Here is a 20,911-nt window from a genome sequence, read left to right as displayed (position 1 = left end):
AACATTTATCGAATTACTCGTTTGCCCAAGCAACAGGTAGGAGTGATCCTCATGCACAGGCGCTGCGCTAAGCTCAGGGCCCAGGGCAATGGCTTCTCTACCCACTACCCCCAACGGCTTATGGTCTTACAGAAAATAGATAAGCAATGACCATAAAGGATGTTTAAAGTTCTAAACAGGAACACCGAACCTAGTCCAGAAAGTCGAGAAAGGCTTCAGAGAGAGAGGAACACACAGGGTGAGCCTGAAGATGAGGGAGAGTTGGCGGGAAAAGAGGAGGGAGAGGACTGCAGGCCGCACAGCGCGCCCACACGAAGCCTCAGGCCGCGGGAGGGAGAGCAAAAGACTCTAGCGTGTGAAACCCCCTTCCAGGGAAAGAAATCTTCTGAGCTGAGGCCTCAGCCGGGATGCACAAAGTATGATCTATTTAGATAGAAGTAAATGGGGAGCCACACGACTCAATAATAGGTACCATTCATGAAGCCCTCCCTACGCGTCAGATTCTCTGTGGTGCGCGCTTTTCCCACAAATAATCTCATTTATGTCACATAATGACCCACAAGATAGGCGTCACTTTTATTCCTCTTTTACATACGAGAAACTGAGGCAGAGGGGTCAAATAATTTGCTCAGGTTCACACGGCTAAGCCATGACAGAGCCAGATGCAAATCTAGATCATCTGGTCCCATGGCCTGTGTTCATGAGCACAGAAAAAGGGTAAGTAGCATCATATCTCAATTAAAATTCTATGCCACCAACATTTTGACCTACTTAAAATATCCAGCAGAAGAACCCAAAGATTGCTCTGATTTTGATTTGCAGCAGAGCGGTATCGCACTGCAGCACGGAGAGCTGGAGACTCCAAAGGGAATTTTCTGAGCTGATAATCAGGCGGTTAATTGGGGCAAAACCTTGTTTGTTTTTCTCTTGGGAGCCTCCAGACCCAGGAGACAGCTCATAAGAGTTGCTTAACAAGAGTCAGTCCTACTTTATTGCATAGAAGGCTGCCCCTGTCCCATGTAGGATGACTCGCCTGTAGGTGATTTTCTAGTGACTTAAACTACTCGAAGTGGACACGTCAGATTGGTTTGTGAATATACCGATGCCTTTGGTACAGCCGCTGTGGAAAGTAGAGTGGAAGTTCCTCAAAAAAACAATTTTTTATTAGTTCCTCAAAAAATTTAAAAATAGAAATATTATATGATCAAAACATTCCACTCATGGGTATTTACCCAAATAAAATGAAAACCCTCATTTGAAAAGACATATGCACCCTGTGTTTAGTGCGGCATTATCTCACAACAACCAAGACACGGAGGCAACCTAAGTGTCCATCAGTAGACGAACAGATAAGGAAGATGTGGGGTGTCTGTGTGTGTGTGTGTGTGTGTGTGAATATTACACAGTCATAAAAAAAAAAAGGTGAGATCATGCCATCTGAGACACGGATGGACCTAGAGGGTAATAGGCTAAGTGAAATAAGTCAGGCTAAGAAAGACAAATACCATATGATTCCACTCATAAGTGAAATCTAAACAAACAAAAAAACAAATTAGTAGACAAAAAGCAGAATCAGACCTATACAGAGAACAAACTGAGGGAGGAGGACGGGTTTGGGCAAAATGGATGGAAGGGAGGCGGAGATACAGGCTTCCAGTTGTGGAATGAATACGTTACAGCGATAAAGGGCACAGCGTGGGAAATATGGTCAATGGTATTTTGATAGCGACACCGGGGCCGGATGGTAGCCGCACCTGCGGTCAACAGCGTGACGTACACTCGTGAATCACTACGTTGCACACCCGCATCTAACGTCACATTGTATATCAGTCGTACTCAACTAAAATATATATATATATTCTGATGCTTTTATTTATGCGTTAATAATAGTTTTAATTTTTAAGCTACATTGTTCACTAATAAGATTCAAAAGGTGGCTTCACTTCCCGCCTGGGAAAGAAGTCTACTGACCCCAAGTGTGAAGGTCACTAGGAACACTCTGTCCACCTCGTATTGGGTAGTTCTTAAATTCAGCAGTATTCACCAAATCCTGAAGCTCCGATCCTATTTTTAAATGGTGGGGGTGAAAGAATTCCCGTCCTGAGAATATACCACTTTATTTCTCAATGCTACTTTCCTCCAGCCAGACAATGGCGATGACCTTAGGTCAGATAAGATTTTGACAGAACCCTAGTTTGACATATTAAAGAGGAGCACGATTAGGAAACTATGCCCTAAACAGATGGGGAGAAATTCCATTACCTTTATACGTCATAAAATTCTAACACTTTTATTTCATAGCATAAACTACCAACAAAATTACAAGGTGCAAATATTTTTAATGCAGTTTATAAAATGGTGAATAGGAGAGGACTTGGAAATAATCTGCCTTTATGCGGTGATGGGAAGAGGAGAAAAAGCTTCCCACTGAATGCGTTCCTAGTTTAATGTGGTATAAAGTGTGTGAGCACCACCTAAAGCACACTTAGACAGTTAGGCACAGAACTTTTTAAACGCTTTGTAGATAAATGATTTGCTACGTGCAAACTGTACAATTGCTGATCAGTTTGCTTTTCATTGCTAGGTTGCATTAGTTAAATCTTTTTTTTACAGTAAAAACATGGAATTTAAAGCTGTTGTTCTGGCCTCCACGATTTATATGTAATTTCCATACCATTATTTTCTGGGTGAACTTTGTCTCTAAAAATGCTGGGCATAGGGCAGCCCCAGTGGTGCAGGGGTTTGGTGCCGCCTGCGGCCCAGGGTGTGATCCTGGAGACCCGGGATCGAGTCCCGCGTCGGGCTCCCTGCATGGAGCCGGCTCCTCCCTCTGCCTGTGTCTCTGCCTCTCTCTCTCTCTCTGTCTCTCATGAATAAATAAATAAATAAATAAATAAATAAATAAATAAATAAATCCATCCATCCATCCATCCATCCATCCATCTGCTGGGCATAAAAAACGTAAAAGGAGTTCTGAGTAACCAGACTCTGAGAGCAAGGGTTCTGAGAAATTTCATGTTGAAGATGCTGAAGACTCGCACTCATCTATGAAAGGATCTAGGAATTCAAATCAAAGTTAAGGCAAACACAATAATTTTTCTTAGAGAGAAAATAAGTCATTAAGAATGGTTTTAGGGCAGCCTGGGTAGCTCAGCCGTTTAGTGCTGCCTTCAGCCCAGGGTGTGGTCCTGGAGACCCAAGATCGAGTCCCGCGTCGGGCTCCCTGCATGGGGCCTGTTTCTCCCTCTGCCTGTGTCTCTGCCTCTCTCTCTCTCTCTCTCTCTCTGTCTCTCATGAATAAATAAATAAAATAAAAAAAGAATGGTTTTATTACATCACTTAATGCAAGATATTTAGAAAAGATAAAGCATTTCAAGGTGGAATAACAATCAAGTACTAAATTGCTTTATCTTTTCACAATAGTATAGTTCTTTTTTTTTTTAACATCTCTACTTCTTGTATTAAAAACAAACAAAAAAATGCTAAAACCTTCAACCGATTTGCCCTGACACTGATAACTCCAGAAGTATCTGCACTGTTTTCTCATTCGGACAAGTCAAGAATAAAAACACAAACAGATAAATACTAACATGCGCTGCATTAAACTAGTCTGATTAGGAGTTAGACGACTCAATTTTCACCGGTTTCCCATTACCTCTCATCCCACGCATGTAAATATAAACAATCGCCTTTACTCGACACTGTACACAGAGCTCACTGTAAAATAAACCACGTTAACTTCCACAGTATTTGAAAAACTATGAAATGCAACTTTGAAAAACTCAATGAAGAAAGACATTAAAAAGCCATCTTTGGGTAGCTCCCCGGCTACGAAGGCTGTGTGTGGGCCACGTGGATACCCTTCACTCAGGAGACTTACCCGCTAAGTTTAAATCACTACCACTTGAAATGGCCTGGAATTATAGAGGCTGCAGCTACCTGCACTGGAAGTATTGAAGAATTTAGCCATTTGGTGGCAAGAACCCTCTTTGAGAACCTAGGTTCATAGATGACGGCCATCGTGTACACTTAAATGCAAAGAAATAACCCAGGCTGACCAACATCTTCTGGGCATCGAGCTTTTATGCCAGTGGATGTGAAGATCCCAAGGGGAGCCCGCTGTAGAGATACAGGTTGGTAGTGACACACGGAAATACTGCTGAGGACCAATTCCAAGAGGAAACAAGGAAGGCAGTAATCTCTCGGACATTGGTCCTCACAACATTTTTCTAGCTCTGTCTCCTGAAGCAAGAAATAAAAGCAAAACCAACCTATTGGGACTACATCAAAATAAATAGTTTCAGCACAGGGAAAGAAACAATCAACACAACTAAAATGCAACCCATGAATGGGAGAAGATGTTTGAAAATAATATCTAATAAAGGGTTGGTATAAAAAATATATATAATGAACTGATACAACTTAATACCCAAAAAACAAATAACCCAATTCAAAAAATGGGCAGAAGATATAAACAGACATTTCTACAAAGACCTTCCAGAGCCAAGAGACTCATGAAAAGATGCTCCATATCCCTCATCATCAGGGAAACGCAAATCACAACTATAATGAGCTATCACCTCGCACCTTGAGAATGGCTAAAACCAAAAACACAAGAAACAACAAGTGGGGGCTAGAATGCGGAGAAAAGGGAACACTTGTGCACTGTCAGTGGGGATGCAAACTGGTGCAGCCACAGAGGAAAACAGTACGGAGCTTCCTCAAACAAAAATAAAACCATCCTGTAATCCAGTAATCACACTACTGCATATTTACTAAAAAAAATGCCAAAACACTAATTCAAAGGGATACATGCAACTGTATGTTTATTGGAGGATTATTCACAATAGCCCAACTATGGAAGCTGCCCAAGTGTCCATTGGTAGATGAATGGATAGAGATCTGATACAGATAGACAAGAGAGAGAGGGGGAGAGAGAGAGAGATCTACGCAGATAGCAAGATAGACAGATGATGGATGGATGGATGGATAGATAGATAGATAGATGATAGATAATGGAATATGATACAGTCGTAAAAGAATGAAATCTTGCCATTTGCAACATGGATAGAGCCAGAGAGTATAAAGGGAAGAGAAATCAGTAAGTCAAAGACAGACACCATATGATCTCATATGTGAAATTCAAGAAACAAATGAACAAAGGGAAAGAGAGTAAAACCAGCAAACAGATTCTTAACTAGAGCGCCAACACGGCTACCAGAGGGGATGTGTGGGGGGGGGGATGCGGGAAATCGGGGGTGAGGATTAAAGAGTGCCCGAGTCATGATGAATGAAAGACGGAATGATAAGAATATGGGTAGATTACGAGTTCAAGACTCTCCCGTGATGTTCTGGTATTCCTTTGTGTAGAATGCACAGGGGCTGCCGAACACCGAGCGTACCTAACGCCGGACCTACTGCACCCTGAACATGGAGGAGTAAGAACATAAAGTAAGCGCTCAGGGAATAGGTATCTCCTGGGGCCCCTGGGAGGCTGAGCAGTTGAGCGTCTGGCTTCGGCTCAGGGCGTGACCCCGGGGTCCCGGGATCGAGTCCCACATCGGGCTCCCTGCATGGAGCTTGTTTCTCCCTCCGCCTGTGTCTCTGCCTCTCTCTGTGTCTCTGTCTCTCATGAATAAATAAAATCTTTTCTTTTTTTACACCGTATCATTATTTTTAATGTCCAATGTTTATAATATGAGGGCCGGGGCTTTCTCCCCAACTCAAGTTTATAAATTTTCAATTGGCTTGTGAGGCCAATAGGGATACTTCTTGTCTAATCTGGTTTCTGGGAAGACTTCATTCAGGTCCTCAATGGTCATCTGATCAGATGGAATTATGTTCTTCGTCTTCTCCAGCTCTTTTTCATATTCTTCAATCCTGGCCTTTGAGAGGGACAAAAACTCAGCACAGCTTTTCACATCTTCTTTTTCCCCAACATCCACCTGGACAGTGTATTTATCCTCTGGCACAGGAACCTTGAGGGCATTAAACTTCTTCTCAAAGTCATCTACCAAGCCAGCCTCTGCCACACTGGCCTTGTAGTAAGCCCAGTCGACAGCAGGTGGTTTCTCAGGAAGAGGAGCCAACCTGGAGGCAAGCATCCCATTCCAGGATTTCAGGGAGTTGGCAATGGCCTTCTGGTTTCGGGGTATGATCTCCCCAAAAGCTACCCAGTCAATGGTTTTTAGAGCAAGTTTTCACCCAGCCATCTTGAGATCCTTCCCCGACCCCCAATAAAATCTTTTTTTAAAAAAAGAATAAGGTATTTCCTATAGATTGTCCCAGAAAACAAATGTTTACACATATGATCGTGGCATTTGAGAACAACTCCATTCACCAGGAGTCTAGATTTCAATTCATTTCCACTTAGGTACAAAAGAAGGCCTGGGGTTGGAAGGAATCTCCGCGGTTACCCGACTCGCTCGGATTCGTAGTTGGGTCTGGAAAGCGGCAGTGCTGCCCCAAAGGCACCTCCTTGCTGTTTTACTCCTGGGCAAGGAGCGGGTGGCGCGGCCCTCCTAGAAAGGGGAGCCCTGTGAGAAGCCCCGGGCCCCCTGGGGCGTCTTTCCTCTACTGAGGGTCCATCTGTAAAATGGGTCGAGCGCCCTTCCCGGCCTTGGGTCTCGCTGGAACCGGCAGGAGCAGGGTCGGGGCCAGTCGGTCCCCACTTGCTCCTGGTCCTGCTGAACCTCGTGTCCCGCGGCCGGGCTGCACCTCCCTCACGTCCACCTGCCAGGAGCGCAGCCCCCGGCTCCCGCTCGCAGGACCACACAGCCAGGCCCCGCACCGGCCCGATGGCGAGGGGACAAGGGCGTCCAGCCTTCCTCTGCGCGGCCACCACGGTTCTCAGGGATTTCTTCACCAGCCCTTGGGGGACGCGGCCGTCATATCGTCCTTCTTGGTGGAACCTCCCAAGTACCTGGCGCCGCCAGCCTGTGACCCTGATGACCTCGAGCGCATCACCAGTGGGGGCGCGAGTCCCCACCTGCGCTCCCAGGACGAGGTCTGGGCGCGGTCGCACTGGGAAAGGGCAGTGAAAGCTTAGCACCCTGGGTGCTCGCGGGCCCTGTGGGTGCCCAGGTGGGCAGGGGCTGGCGCTTCAGAGGTCTCCAGACCCAGAGAGCTGGACTTGGCTTTGACAGTGTGACTTGAGGGAGGCCTGCGGCGCCCCTGCGAGGGCCAGGCCGTCATCCCGACTGGCCCCGACCCTGCTCCTGCCCGCGTACTCACGGCTCACCTGCCGGCAGGTGCGCTCCCCCCTCCCCCTGCCCGCGTACTCACGGCCCGGCCTGCGGGCAGGTGCGCCCCCTCCCCCCCTCCCCCTCCCGCGTCCGTGTACTCACGGCTCCGCCTGCGGGCAGGTGCGCCCCCTCCCCTTTCCCCCTCCCCCTGCCCGCGTACTCACGGCCCGGCCTGCGGGCAGGTGCGCCCCCTCCCCCCCTCCCCCTCCCGCGTCCGTGTACTCACGGCTCCGCCTGCGGGCAGGTGCGCCCCCTCCCCTTTCCCCCTCCCCCTGCCCGCGTACTCACGGCCCGGCCTGCGGGCAGGTGCGCCCCCTCCCCTTTCCCCCTCCCCCGTCCGTGTACTCACGGCTCCGCCTGCTGCAGGCAGGTGCGCCCCCTCCCCTTTCCCCCTCCCCCTGCCCGCGTACTCACGGCCCGGCCTGCGGGCAGGTGCGCCCCCTCCCCTCCCCTCCCCTTCCCCGTCCGTGTACTCACGGCTCGGCCTGCGGGCAGGTGCGCCCCCTCCCCTCCCCCCTCCCCTCCCCTCCCCCCCCCCCGCCCGCCCGCGTACTCACGGCTCCGCCTGCAGGCTCCGGTCCTCCGCCAGGTAGTTGGAGGGCACGTAGCCCTGCGGCCGCCCCTCGCCGCGCCCGTCCAGCCGCCGGGCCAGCCACCAGCCCTCCAGGGACGCGTCCAGCACCTGCAGCCGCTCGCCCGCGCGGAAGCTCAGGTCCTCCGCCGTGCGCGCCCGGTAGTCGAACAGCGCCACGAAGTAGCGGCCGCCGCCGGGCTGCGGACCCCGCGTCGGGGCGGCGTCGGGGCGGGCGCGGGCCCCCGGGTTCGCGATCACCAGCGGCTTCTCGGGCTCCCGGCCCGCGCAGGGCAGCCAGCGCCGCAGGTGCGCGCACAGCCGCACGCAGGTGCCGCCCATGGCTGCTCCTCCGCCCCGCGGAGCCCTCGCAGGCGCCGCAGAGCCCGGGTCGGTCCGCGGGCGCACCTGCCGCCGCCCGGGGCGAGGCTGCTCGCGGCAAACCTGGCACCGGGCGGCCCCTGCGGACGGACGGACGGACGGAGGAGCCCCTCGCCTGCCGCCCTGCCGTCCGGTCCGCGGGCGCAACAGGTGGCCCCGCCCTCCGCCCGCCCCGCCCGCAGCGCGTCCCTAAGCCCGTCCCTAACCGCCCGCCCCGCTGCGTCCCTAGGCCCGTCCCTAACCTCCCGCCATCTGTGCCCCGCAGCGCGTCCCTAAGCCCGTCCCTAACCGCCCGCCCCGCTGCATCCCTAGGCCCGTCCCTAACCTCCCGCCAACGCGTCCCTAAGCCCGTCCCTAACCTCCCGCCAGCTGTGCCCTGCAGCGCGTCCTTAAGCCTGTCCCTAACCGCCCGCTCCGCAGCGTCCCTAGGCCCGTCCCTAACCGCCAGCCCCGCAGCGCGTCCCTAAGCCCGTCCCTAGGCCCGTCCCTAACCTCCCGCCAGCTGCACCCCACTGCCCGCCCCGCTGCGTCCCTAGGCCCGTCCCTAACCTCCCGCCAGCTGTGCCCCGCAGCGCGTCCTTAAGCCCGTCCCTAACCGCCAGCCCCGCAGCACGTCCCTAGGCCCGTCCCTAACCGTCCGCCCCGCAGCACGTGCCTAAGCCCGTCCCTAACCTCCCGCCAGCTGCGCCCCACGGCCCGCGAGCCCCCCCCCCGCACTTCCTGGTCCCCCCCCCGTCGGGGATCCACAGGGGGCCCCCCACCTGCCCACCCCAGGGACACTCGCGCCCCCGCAAGGAGCCAGCCCCCCAGGCAGCTGCGAGCCCCCACCGCTGCACAAGCTGGCTCCCCGGGGGCCCTGCTCGCCCCACCTGCCCAGCACAGATTTCCTCTGTGGAGTGGGGTCATTTTGCCCCCACTAGGGGCAGTTAGCAGGGGACCTAAAGTGGCCGGATATCTGCTCCTGGACCAACAGCACCTGGGGAAGAACCACCGGGCTCCTACCTTTTTTCATCACTACGCATGATTTTTTTTTAATGGCTTCAAAATATATTTACAGTCTGGAGAAATACGAGAGCAGCTGATGAAAATGCTGAGAACCTGAAATACTGCTTTTTCCCAGAGACATTTCGTTTCCCATCTCTCCCGGACTATTCCTGAGGCGCACACAGGCACACAGACCAGGGGACCGTGCAGAGGACAGGAAGGGCTCCTTGGCTCCCTCTGGCCTCCAGGTCTAGGGGATGCTCATGACCCCACCCTAGGACCTCAGAAGCTTGGCTCTCCTCGCCCCGCTTGCCACCGCTGTGTCCCACAAATGTGCACTCTGGACCCCAAGAGCCACCAGGCCCAGGTTTGGACAGACCCACAGGCTGCCGCTTTCCCTCGTAGAGACGGCTCCCGGCCCATGTACGAGGTGTCACTTGTTTCTGTAGAAGACATTTATTATTACGAATCCCCCTCCTAAAAGCCGACCTCTGTGTGTTGGTGGAGGCACGAACCCGGCTAACCAAGCCCCAGCACAACATCCAAATTCCAGTTCTCTGACAAACAGTAAGGCCTTTTTAGCGGTCAGAATAATCAAACTGAAGGAAAGGGGGCAAAAAACCCCAGAGAACCGTGGGTTTAGCCCCATCCGCTCCCTCCTACCTTGTACTAAAATCAGTTATTTACAGCGGACAGATGACTTGGCTGGAACAAGATCTCATGCCAAATTCCCAGGTTTTTCAACTGTCTTCGGAGTTAGAGCAGAAGTACCAATTTAGCAGGAAAAGAAAAGCCAAAAGCCGAGCCAGTTTTGGACGTCTGTTTGTCTGTGACATGGGACCTAAAATAGAATTCTCTACATAAGAGATAAATGGCAATTATATAATATTGAGAAGCCATAAGAATATTTTGTTTCAGACACAGTATTAATTGTAAAATTGTGGGATTCTATTAACACCCCTGCACAGACATATAGGATGCTAGTCTTTCCAGAAACAGCTACAGGATATAAAAATGAAAGGAAATTTGGGAGCAACTAGAGAGATGGATTCAAGGCCAATTTGTCAGGGCACCCGAGTGGCTCAGGAGGTGAGTTCCAGGTGTGACCCCGGGGTCCTGGGATCGAGTCCCGCGTTGGGCTCCCTGCATGGAGCCTGCTTCTCCCCCTGCCTGGGTCTCTGCCTCTCTCTCTCTCTCTCTCTCTCTCTCTCTCTCTGTGTGTGTGTGTGTCTCATGAATAAATAAATACAATCTTTAAAAAACAAAAAGACCCATTTGTAAGTGGAGCTTGGGACTTCAAGAATTCAAAGTCTTTAAATTCGAATACGCCTCCGTTATGGTTACGACAGGCATTCCAGAAAAAGACAGTGGCCGACGTGCCCAGCACATCACCAAGCTAGTGAGTGACACTGAGGGAGCGGGGGACTGTGTCGGTCTGAGAGCTGAGCCACGGACGGGAGGGAAAGGGCTTCTCTGTGTCACCAGCCCCAGAACTGCGCAGCCACCCAAGCTTGAAGGCTTGAACACGTCTTTTACTCTCCCCCTGCTTCCTCTGAGCTAATCAATCACTAAATGCTGCTCACTCTTCCTTTTCATTTATTCCACATTTTTTTATTCCTTCTGAATGACAGCTGGGCACTGGGCCAAAAAAAATTAAAATAGAATATCCTTCCCTAGATTATTCCAGAGGCGTCCTGAGCAGTCTCCCTTCCTCCAGCTTACCCCCCCCCCCCCCCCGCAAAGCCACTTTCACAATAGTAATAACGATGCGCCTGCTGGTAAAGAGTAGCCATCAGGCATGGAGGGCTTTCTATGTGCCAGGCCCCGTTAACATTAAGAATGTCACAGATGGTATTCATTTAATTCTCAGAAAATAAAAACAGTAATACCTATGAGGAAGGTAAGGTTTTTGTTTTCAATTTCAAAGAAGAAACCAAGGCTTAGGGAGATTGAGTAACTTGTCACACAGCCAAGTGGCTGAGCCGTGAGTAACACCCTGGTCTCATTCCAGCTCCAGAGCCCGAGATGGTTGACTTCTTAGCTTTGAGGACTCTCAAAAGAAGCTGATGTCATTTTTCTGGGCGATACCCTTCAGGACCGTCCAAAGTATTTGGAATCAAATTAAATTCTTTATCAGGACACTAAGGCCCTGCTCACCTCTGAGCACAAGGCCCTTCCCTGTTGTACACACGGCCTTGATGCAGCTTCCCCAAGCAATAGAAGCAAAGCAAAGAAGCCCCCCTCCTGCCCATTTGCTTCCTCCCACCCCACCCTATGACTTCCTTGTGATTTTTCCAGGCTGAGTTCAATTGATACTTTCTCTGTCATAGTAGATCAGAGGCCCCTGCTCTGGGTGTCCTAAAACCTAACACACACTTCCACTCGGTCACCTGTTGAATGGTACTTTGTTCTCTTACTTGTTTCCTTTCCCCACAAGAATCAAATTTCCTCCTCTGAATCTTCTGTGCTTTGTACAACACCCAGTAGGTAAGCGGTAACACTCCACAAGTATGGAGGAAGGGAGGAAGGGAGGGAAGGGAGGGAGGGAAGAACGAAGGAAGGAAGGGAGGAAAGAAGGAAGGAAGGAAGGAAGGAAGGAAGGAAGGAAGGAAGGAAGGAAGGAAGAGGGGGGCAGGGAGGGAGGGAGGCAGGGAGGGAAGGAAAGGAAGGAAGAAAGGATGGAAGGAAAGAAGGAGAGAAGAGAGAAAAGAGAAAAGGAAAGAGAAAGGAAAAGAGGGGGGCCCGGGTGGCTCAGGTGGTTAAGTGTCCCACTCTTGATTTCAACTCAGGTCATGATCCCAGGGTTGAGAGGTAGAGCCCCTCGTCAGGCTCCATGGCCGGAAGCCTGCTGGACAGTCTCTCTTTTTCTCTCTGCCCCTCCCCATCTTGTGTGCTCCCCCTTCCCCCCACCCGAGGGAGGAAGGGAGGAGGAAGGAAGAAAGGAAGGAGGGAGGGAGGGAGGGAGGGAGCCTCCGGGGTGAGAGCACCGTACTCACACTTGAGAGCAGGGGTTGTGCAGGGGAGAAGCAGGGCTTTGTGGCTCGGGCCCTGCCCTCTGGCCCTTCCCTGCGTTTCCTGAGCCTGGGACCCGCCAGCCTCCCTCCTGGAGCAGCTGCCCCGCCGGCAGTAGCCCACCGTCCCTCTCCCGGAGCCGGCTGCGCTCCCACGGGAGCCATCAGATCCCCGCTGCCTGGAGGACCCGAGGCTGGAGAACTCGTGCCCTGAGGACCTTCTTCAGATGGGTCCTTCCAGGACGGCCGGGAGCCCCGGCTCAGCCCGATTGCTTTCCCGAGCCTCTGACATGCTTTGTCCGCCCCCACCTCGGCCCCGAGGCCTCGTCGTCCCTCTGCCTCACAGCCCCTCCTCTCCCTACAGACCCCTGCTCGCATTCTGAGCCCTGAATACACCCCACACCCCGAGGCCTTCCTTGTCCATCTCTGCCGAAGCAGTTCCCCCTCCGTTGAATATGTCTAGCCCATGTACCCCCACACCCCGCACATACACCCCACAGTCCGTACCCTATTTGCTGAAGCTGCAGCAGAAAATCCCACAGCTATTCAGTTTTATATCAAGACAAATTAATGATCTCCTACTCCGGCTAGGCCTTAGCCCTGCCCAACATTCCTTCATATGCCAGTCCGGGAGGCTGCTGCTCTCGTCGTTTCCTCATGACACTACAGCAGATTGTCCACTAGTCTCCTCAGCGTCCCCGGGGAGACCTCTCCCGCCAGTGATGACCCTGCTGCAGACCTTCACAGAAATTCCCAATCTATGCAACATCAACCAATTCAATTTCCTTTTCTTGCATCAAAAAGATGTATCCATATCTGTACATCCTTGTACTTTCTTTCCTTTTGGGACAAACACTTCTGCTTCTCTACCTGACACACAGTTTCTTCTTCCTGACTAACAGAACCTTGCTTTTAGGGAAGCAAAATCTAGAGACTACGTTTCTCAGTCCTCCTTACCGCTAGACGTGGCCAGTTATAAAAGTAAGCAGAAGTCGTTAGGTGGGGTTTCAGGAACAGTGCCTTAAAGCAGCTGGACTTAGCTGGGAGGTCAATTCTTTTTTTTTTTTTTTTCCTTTCCTCTTCTCTTTCTGCTTCCCTGGAACTTGGTTGAGACGGCTGGACCTCCAACAGACACCTTGAGCCATAAGGTGACTTTAAAAATGTAAAGAGCAAAAGATGAAAAGGAACTTGTGTCTCAGGAGTGCCTACCTTCAGACTTGTTTGCAATATGGGAGAAAAATTATCTGCTATCTATGTAAGGTATTATTATTTTGACTTTTCATTATAGGTACCTAAGACTAATTCTAACAGACATGCTTTCAATGACAAAAAAAAAAAAAAAAAGAAGGTGGTTAAATCTCATGTCTTGTGCTTTTGGTATTTTGGTATTAATTCCTTTGTCGGATCTGATCTCATCAATTAGCTCTCTTCTTGCCTTTCTTGGTGAGTACCTTCTTCAAAGCCTATAATCAAGTTAAATGTCTCAAGCATTAAAAAGAAAAGGAAAAAAAAGGAGAAAAAAAGAAAACATTATTAAATCCTTTATCCCACTGGAGGGACCATCCTGCCTCTCTTCTTCCTTCAGCCACATCTCTCAGAGAAATAGTGAATGTTCCCTCTTTCCCATTTTTCTCTTCCTTTCCCACTCATAGACTGCGGTCTGGCTTCACCTCGTGCCACATCAATGAACTTGGTCCACTTGACATCACCGATATCTTGCCATGTGTCAAATCAAATCACTCCTTTTCCATCCTCTTCGCTGACAAAGACTGTTGTTTTAAGCATCTTACAAGCTTGTCTTCTTGATTTTCTCCTTTATTTAACAATTCTTTCTAGTAACTTGCTGGTTGCTCTTCTCCGCCTAGCCCTTGGACTGAATGTTAACTGGGCACCTGGGCTAGAACCCTTCGCTGGGTGTACACACTATTGGGTGGCCCTGCCCTCTGCATCGATGGCATCAGTTACTGATAACTCTCAAACCTCCACCTCCATCCCAACCTGATCTGTTGAGATACCAAACTATATAGTCATCGTCTGTATAGAATGTTCCAAAGGCACCTCAATTTTAAATTCAACAGATCCAAAATTACCATTCATTATGATTTTCTTAAAACCTTTCATTTTTATATATTCTCTGCCTCAGTCAAAATCATGTCAAATCAGAACCTGAAGAAGCACCCTAAATTCCTCTTTTTTCCTTATCCCCCTAGCTGATCAGTGAACAAATTCTGGGAATTCAAACTGTTTAACATCTGCTCTCACTATAGACTTCCTTTCCACCCCGCTGATACTGCCTTAACTCAAGACCTCCTTGGCTCTTTCTGACTCTCTAACAATCTTCCTCTTTCCAATCCCACGCTCCCCCAGCCATCCTCCACTCTGTAAGCAGTGATCTTACTAGAGTATAAACCTGCTCATATTGTACCCTTTTAAAAATGCTTTGATGGAAAGAAGAATAAAGTAGGAGTAATCGGTCTACCTGATATTCAACATATTACATAACTAGAGTAATCAAGACTGTAAAGAAGATGTGGTCTATGTATACAATGGGATATTCCTCAGCCATTAGAAATGACAAATACGGGGATCCCTGGGTGGCTCAGCGGTTTCGCGCCTGCCTTTGGCCCAGGGCGCGATCCTGGAGTCCGGGGATCGAGTCCCGCGTCGGGCTCCCAGCATGGAGCCTGCTTCTCCCTCTCCTCTGCCTGTGTCTCTGCCTCTCTTTCTCTCTATGTCTATAATAAATAAATAAATAATAAATTTAAAAAAAGAAATGTCAAATACCCACCATTTGCTTTGACGTGGAGGGACCTGGAGGGTATGATGCTGAGTGAGATAAGTCAGTCGGAGAAGGACAAACATTATATGGTCTCATTCATTTGGGGAGTATAAAAATAGTGAAAGGGAATAAAGGGGAAAGGAGAAAAAATGAGTGGGAAATATCAGAAAGGGAGACAGAACATGAGAGACTCCCAACTCTGGGAAACGAACTAGGGGTGGTGGAAGGGGAGGAGGGCGGGGGGTGGGAGTGACAGGGTGACGGGTACTGAGGGAGGCACTTGACGGGATGAGCACTGGGTGTTATGCTATATGTTGGCAAATTGAACTCCAAGTAAAAAAAATATATATATATATATGTAAAAAAATAAAAAATTGAAGTGAAAAAAAAAGACTGTGGAATCGTCAGAAGAACAGACACATAGATAAGTGAAACAGAATACAGAACCCAGAAAGAGACCCCCACAAATACGCACAACAGATTTTGGACAAAGAAAGAAAGAAAAGAAAGAAAGAAGGAAGGAAGGAAGGAAGGAAGGAAGAAAGAAAGAAAGAAAGAAAGAAAGAAAGAAAGAAAGAAAGAAAGAAGAAAGAGAAAGAGAAAAGTAAAGTAATTCAATTGAGGAAAGACAGCTTTTCCAACAAATGGTGCTGGACCAATTGGACATGCCCAGACCAAAACAAGAAAAAAAAAGTGAACTTTGACCTAAGTGTTATATCTGACACAAAAATTAATGTAAAGGATCATAAACATGAATGTAAAATGTGCAGCTATCAAACGTACAGAAAAAAATATCAGAGAAAATCTTGAGGATAAATAAAACTTTATTTATCAGAAATAAAGTTTGTAGACTTAACCTCCAAAGTACTGTCCATAAAAGGAAAACTCATAAACTAGATTTTATCAAAAGTAAAATTTTTGTTCTCAAAGGACCCTGTTCTTAACAGGAGGAAAATGTATGCTATAGACTGAGAAAAGATAAAGTATTTGCAGATCACATATCAGACGGAGGACTAACCTCTAGAATATATAAAAGGAACATTTCAAATTTAACAGTAATAAAACAAACAATCCAATCTAAAAATGGGTACAAGATATGAAGTAGACAGCTAACCAAAGAAAACATGCAGATGGAAAGTGAGCACAGAGAGAGATGTTCAACATCGTTTGCCATCAGGAAAGGCCAATCCAAACCAGGTGAGACCAGCACACACCGACCACAATAGCTAAAATAAAAAATAAGGCGACACCGAGTGAGCATGGCGAGGATGGGGAGAAGCAGCTCGCTCCTACGTGGCCGGTGGGGGTGCAAAAAGCCACCGTCCCTCTGCGTAACCGCCGGGCAGTTTCTCGTAAAGCCAATCCTGCAACTGCCAGACGTTTCCTCCTGAGAAATGAAAACTCGTGTTCATACCAAAACCTGTACGCAGATGTTTTTAGCAGCTTTATTCCTAGCAGTTCCAAACTGGCACGGCTGAACACACGCGGCTCCACGCCCCGCGGGACACCACTCGGCAGTCAAGAGGCCGAAGGGCCTGCATGTGCAGCACCTGCGGGGAATTACGTTCCGGAGACAAAGCCCGTCTGCAGAGATGACCTGTCGTACGATGCCCCTTATGGAGCGACGAAAGACATCTTGAAAGAAAAAAATTTGCAAATCTACAATTATGTCGAAACCAAAAACTTAATTTAAAAAAGAAGGGCTCTTGCGTGGCTACTCGCGGCCTTGAGGATACAGGCGGTGCCTCAGAGGGCGCAGGCCGCACCCGGCCTCCCTCCGGCCTGCCTCAGTCTACCCCGCTCTATGTCACTCGGAGCCCTTAGGCCAAGGAGGGAGCAGCTCTGGGGCAACGCCTGCTGAGAGGACTTACTGAAATGGTGCCCGTTGGTCTTCAGAGTCAGCAGTGAGTCAGGGCGGAGAGTAAGGCCTGGGAAAGCCAGCGACGGCCGGCGGTGTGGCCTGGCCCAGGGCTGCACAGGAGCAGTCGGGGGCGACGAGCGCCGCGGGGGCGTCGGGCCTGCCTCGGCTCCAGCTCTGCGCCACAGCACCGGGTCCGAGATGACACTGTCCCCCCCGCAGCCCCCACCCCAACCCCAGCTGTCAGGCTTCGGGGGGAGCTTTCGCAACGGAAGATAGGCCGTGGCCTCCCCAGCTCCATGGTGCGGGAGAGTCCCCCCACGGAGGAGAACAAGACATCGAGCCATGCAAAACAGGAAGGAAAACCCGACCCCCCAAAAAATAAAAAAATAAAAATAAAAATAAAAGCCAACCCCCCCCAGCTCCCTTCCAAGCTCTCGGCCTCGTGTAAGCCCCAGCCGTGCCTGCTGCCTCACACAGGCTGACCTAGGCCCGAGGCCCCTTGCGCCCCATGCCTTCCCCGTGCCTCTCCGCCGCGTAGCCCGCGCCCCCCAGCTGCCCCAGGTGAGCCCGGGGAGGGGCAGCGGGAGAGGGAGAGAGAGAGAATCCCAAGCAGGCTCCACCTCAGCACGGAGCCCAGTGCGGGGCTTGATCCCATGATCCCGAGATCATGACCTGAGCTGAAACCAAGAGTCGGACACTCAACTGACGGAGCCACCACGGCGCCCCAAAAATAATCTTTAAAAGTGTAAGTCGGGGGCGCCTGGGAGGTCCAGTCGGAAGAGCGTGCAGCTCTTGATCTCAGGGTTGCATCTGAGCCCCACGTTGGGCGTAGAGATCACTGAAGTTCTTTAAACTTTCAAAAAATAAAAAATATAAACATAAGTCGGATCTGTGCTTGTCAACAGCTTTGGAAATAAATTCCAAAGGCCGTATCTTTAGGGACAATGCCCCGCTGGCCTATGAGCAGCCCCGTCCCCTCCCACCTCCCAGCACCATCTCCCCTTTCTCCTCCTGGGACCCCTGCGCTCCAGCCACCGCGGCCACATTTCTGAGGCAACAGCCGAGGCCCTTTCCTGACAAGCGACCTTTCAGTCCCCTTTGTCCCCGTCGGGAGCGCTCTCGCTCTCGCTCACACCCTCCGCCCAGATGGAGTCTGTAGTCCTCGGCCTGGCCCCTCAAGGAGGTCGCCCTCATCTCTGAACGGGGCTTCTCTCTTGCAGGGGCCGTGCTGTTGCTTGAGTGCGTCCCTCCAGATGCATAATGCTGAAGGGCCTCCGCCCAGCCCGCCAGAAGACGGCCTTCTTTTTTTTTTTTTAAGATTTTATTTATTTATTCATGAGACACAGACAGAGAGAGAGAGAGAGAGAGAGAGGCAGAGACCCAGGCAGAGGGAGAAGCAGGCTCCATGCAGGGAGCCCGACACAGGACTCAATCCCGGGTCTCCAGGATCACGCCCCGGGCTGCAGGTGGTGCTAACCCACTAGGCCACCGGGGCTGCCCAGAAGATGACCTTCTTTGGCAAAATTCAGGCTCCTCCTTTGGCTCCAGTACAGCCTGGTACCCCAGGGCCTTTGATGGCTTCCATCGGCCGTCATTCAGCCAGCTTCGGGGGACCAGACACAGGCCTGACACGGGGCAAAATGACCAGAGTCCCTTAGAAGCAAGTGCGCACCGTGACCTCTGTTACGGAGAGCTCACGCTAGCCAGGAAGACGAGGAGGGGGAGGAGGAGGAGGAAGAGGAGAAAGGGCAGCATTAACACATGAAGCACAGCAACACCTTCATGCTAAATCTCCGCTTTCTCAGCCAAGGAGTACAACGATCATCTCAGACCAGAGGCAGAGAATCTCCCACTTTGGCCTGAGACTTGAAATTTAAGACAAAGTTGTGATGATTGGAAGCCAAAATGGACTAAAAAAAAAAAAAAAAAAAAAAAGATGCCAAATTAACCTCCATTTCTTCCTTTGTATAGAACTGCGATGACAAAGGGGGAACGTTTCACTCGCAGCAGCACTTAGGAGACATCAAAGCAAACCTGAGGTTTTATTTCATTTCACCGCAACCGAGTGTCACCAGCTGACCCGTTGAGAGACAGTAAGGAGCCCGGCACCCCGATCCCCACTGCCCGTCCCCGAAGCGTCTCTCCGGCCGGTGACAGCGGACCCTGTGGGCGGCAGCCGGCACTGCGCACTGGCCTCATTCCGTCCCTGCTTCAGGGCGCGTTTTCAGCATTAAAGAGCAGGACCAGGACACCCCACTCCCCACAGTTCAGGAACCGTGACTTTTCCCTTCAGTGAACCCCTCCGTGGACTCCTTTCCTGACACGAGTTCCCCTGCTTGCGAGAAGATGAATTCAGCTTTGGAAAAGAACAACAACAAAAACCTCTTTAAAGCTCTTTGTTTCATTCTTTGGCGTATAAGAGACATGAAACGGGCATAGCACTTCGAGATTTCAGCAAAATTCTGAAAAAATAATCTAAAGAGATCTGTAAGGGGGGCTAGATAGAGAACTTGCTTTCCAAACGAGCTGAGCGCTCTTGCATATACTGTCCCCGAGCAGCAGCCGATGTGCCTTTTCTAACATGCAAGTAGGCCCCCGTGGTGCACCCCGTGGCCTGTGCCTGCCTGTGACACCGAGACTTCATGAATCAAGGTTCTCATCTACTCAGCAGCCAAGTGCTCTCAGGATGGGCCCAGCTCGACGATATTGCAGGTTCAGTTCCAGACCACTGCCACCATGCAGCGCCGCAATAAAGCAAGCCAAATTATTTGTTTGATTTCCCAGTGCATATAAAAGTTATGTTTACACGATGCTGCACTCCGTTACGTTTGCAAGAGCATTATCTCTTAAAAAAAAAAAAAAAAGCAAAGCCAAAACCTGGATTTAGAAACACTTCATTGCTAAAAAATGCTAACCACCATCTGAGCCTTCAACGAGTCATAATCACTGATCACAGATCACCGTAACGAATGTAATAATAATGAAAAAGTCTGAAATGTCACAAGAATTATCAAAATGTGATACAGAGACACAAAGTGAGCAAATGCTGTTGGACAAACGGTGCCGACCGACTTGCTTGAGACAAGGGTGTCACAAACCTTCAATTAAAAGTAAAGTCGGGGGGATCCCTGGGTGGCGCAGCGGTTTGGCTCCTGCCTTTGGCCCAGGGCGTGATCCTGGAGACCCGGGATCGAATCCCACGTCGGGCTCCCGGTGCATGGAGCCTGCTTCTCCCTCTGCCTGTGTCTCTGCCTCTCTCTCTCTCTCCTCTCTCTCTCTCTCTGACTATCATAAATAAATAAAAAAATAAAAATAAAAAAAGTCGGGTCCTGGGCGCAGAGGCTTCTGGGAGCATAAAAGATGACAACAGCAGCTAGGCCAACTTTTGAACCTGCGAGAGGAAAAGGAGGAGGTGATTTGAGCCAACTCTCACAGCAGTATTGAATTTTGTATGAGACCAACCTTCTCATACAAAGATAAAATATAGACCAACTACTCAGGATGCCCCTGAAGAGGTTCGCAACCGTCACTTCAGGAGGGAGCTGGAAGAGAGAGAACGAGCTGCTGCAAGAGAAAAAAATAGAGACCGTCCAACAAGAGAACATACAACCTCCTCGTCGGTGTCAAAGAAGCCTCGGTTAGACCAGATTCCTGCTGCCAACCTTGATGCAGATGATCCTCTAACAGATGAGGAAGACGAGGATGAAGATTTTGAAGAGGAGAGTGATGATGATGACACTGCGGCTCTTCTTGCAGAACTAGAAAAAATTAAAAAAGAAAGAGCTGAAGAGCAGGCCAGGAAGGAACAAGAACAGAAAGCTGAAGAAGAAAGAATACGTATGGAAAACATTTTGAGTGGAAACCCTCTCCTTAAATTCACTGGTCCATCCCAGCCTCAGGCCAACTTCAAAGTTAAAAGAAGGTGGGACGATGATGTTTTCAAGAACTGTGCAAAAGGTGTCGATGATCAGAAGAAAGACAAAAGATTTGTAAATGATACGTTGCGATCTGAATTTCACAAAACGTTCATGGAGAAATATATTAAATAGTGCAGTTTTAGGTGCTTAATTAAAGACTGTA

The 20,911-nt window shown here is 50.1% G+C and overlaps 1 protein-coding gene and 2 pseudogenes across 1 annotated transcript in view; 1 reads left to right on the top strand and 2 right to left on the bottom strand.

Annotated features, from left to right (window-relative positions):
• The window catches only part of FRK (fyn related Src family tyrosine kinase), a 96,105-nt gene extending 87,933 nt beyond the window's left edge, over positions 1 to 8,172 (bottom strand). Inside the window, exon 1 of the mRNA XM_077902701.1 lies at positions 7,802 to 8,172. Coding sequence (XP_077758827.1) covers positions 7,802 to 8,157 — 356 coding nt within the window. The 5' untranslated portion in view covers positions 8,158 to 8,172. The remainder of the gene's footprint in view (positions 1 to 7,801) is intronic.
• Positions 4,324 to 6,212, bottom strand: LOC144316948 (ATP synthase peripheral stalk subunit d, mitochondrial pseudogene; annotated as a pseudogene).
• Positions 8,173 to 20,176: 12,004 nt separating the features above from the next.
• LOC144316741 (spliceosome-associated protein CWC15 homolog pseudogene) lies at positions 20,177 to 20,911 on the top strand (annotated as a pseudogene).

This window comes from Canis aureus, chromosome 7 (assembly GCF_053574225.1).
Source record: "Canis aureus isolate CA01 chromosome 7, VMU_Caureus_v.1.0, whole genome shotgun sequence".
In the NCBI taxonomy this organism is placed as follows: Eukaryota; Metazoa; Chordata; class Mammalia; order Carnivora; family Canidae; genus Canis; species Canis aureus.
Note: the sequence above shows the minus strand (reverse complement) of the source record. Positions and strands in the feature narration are given on the sequence as shown.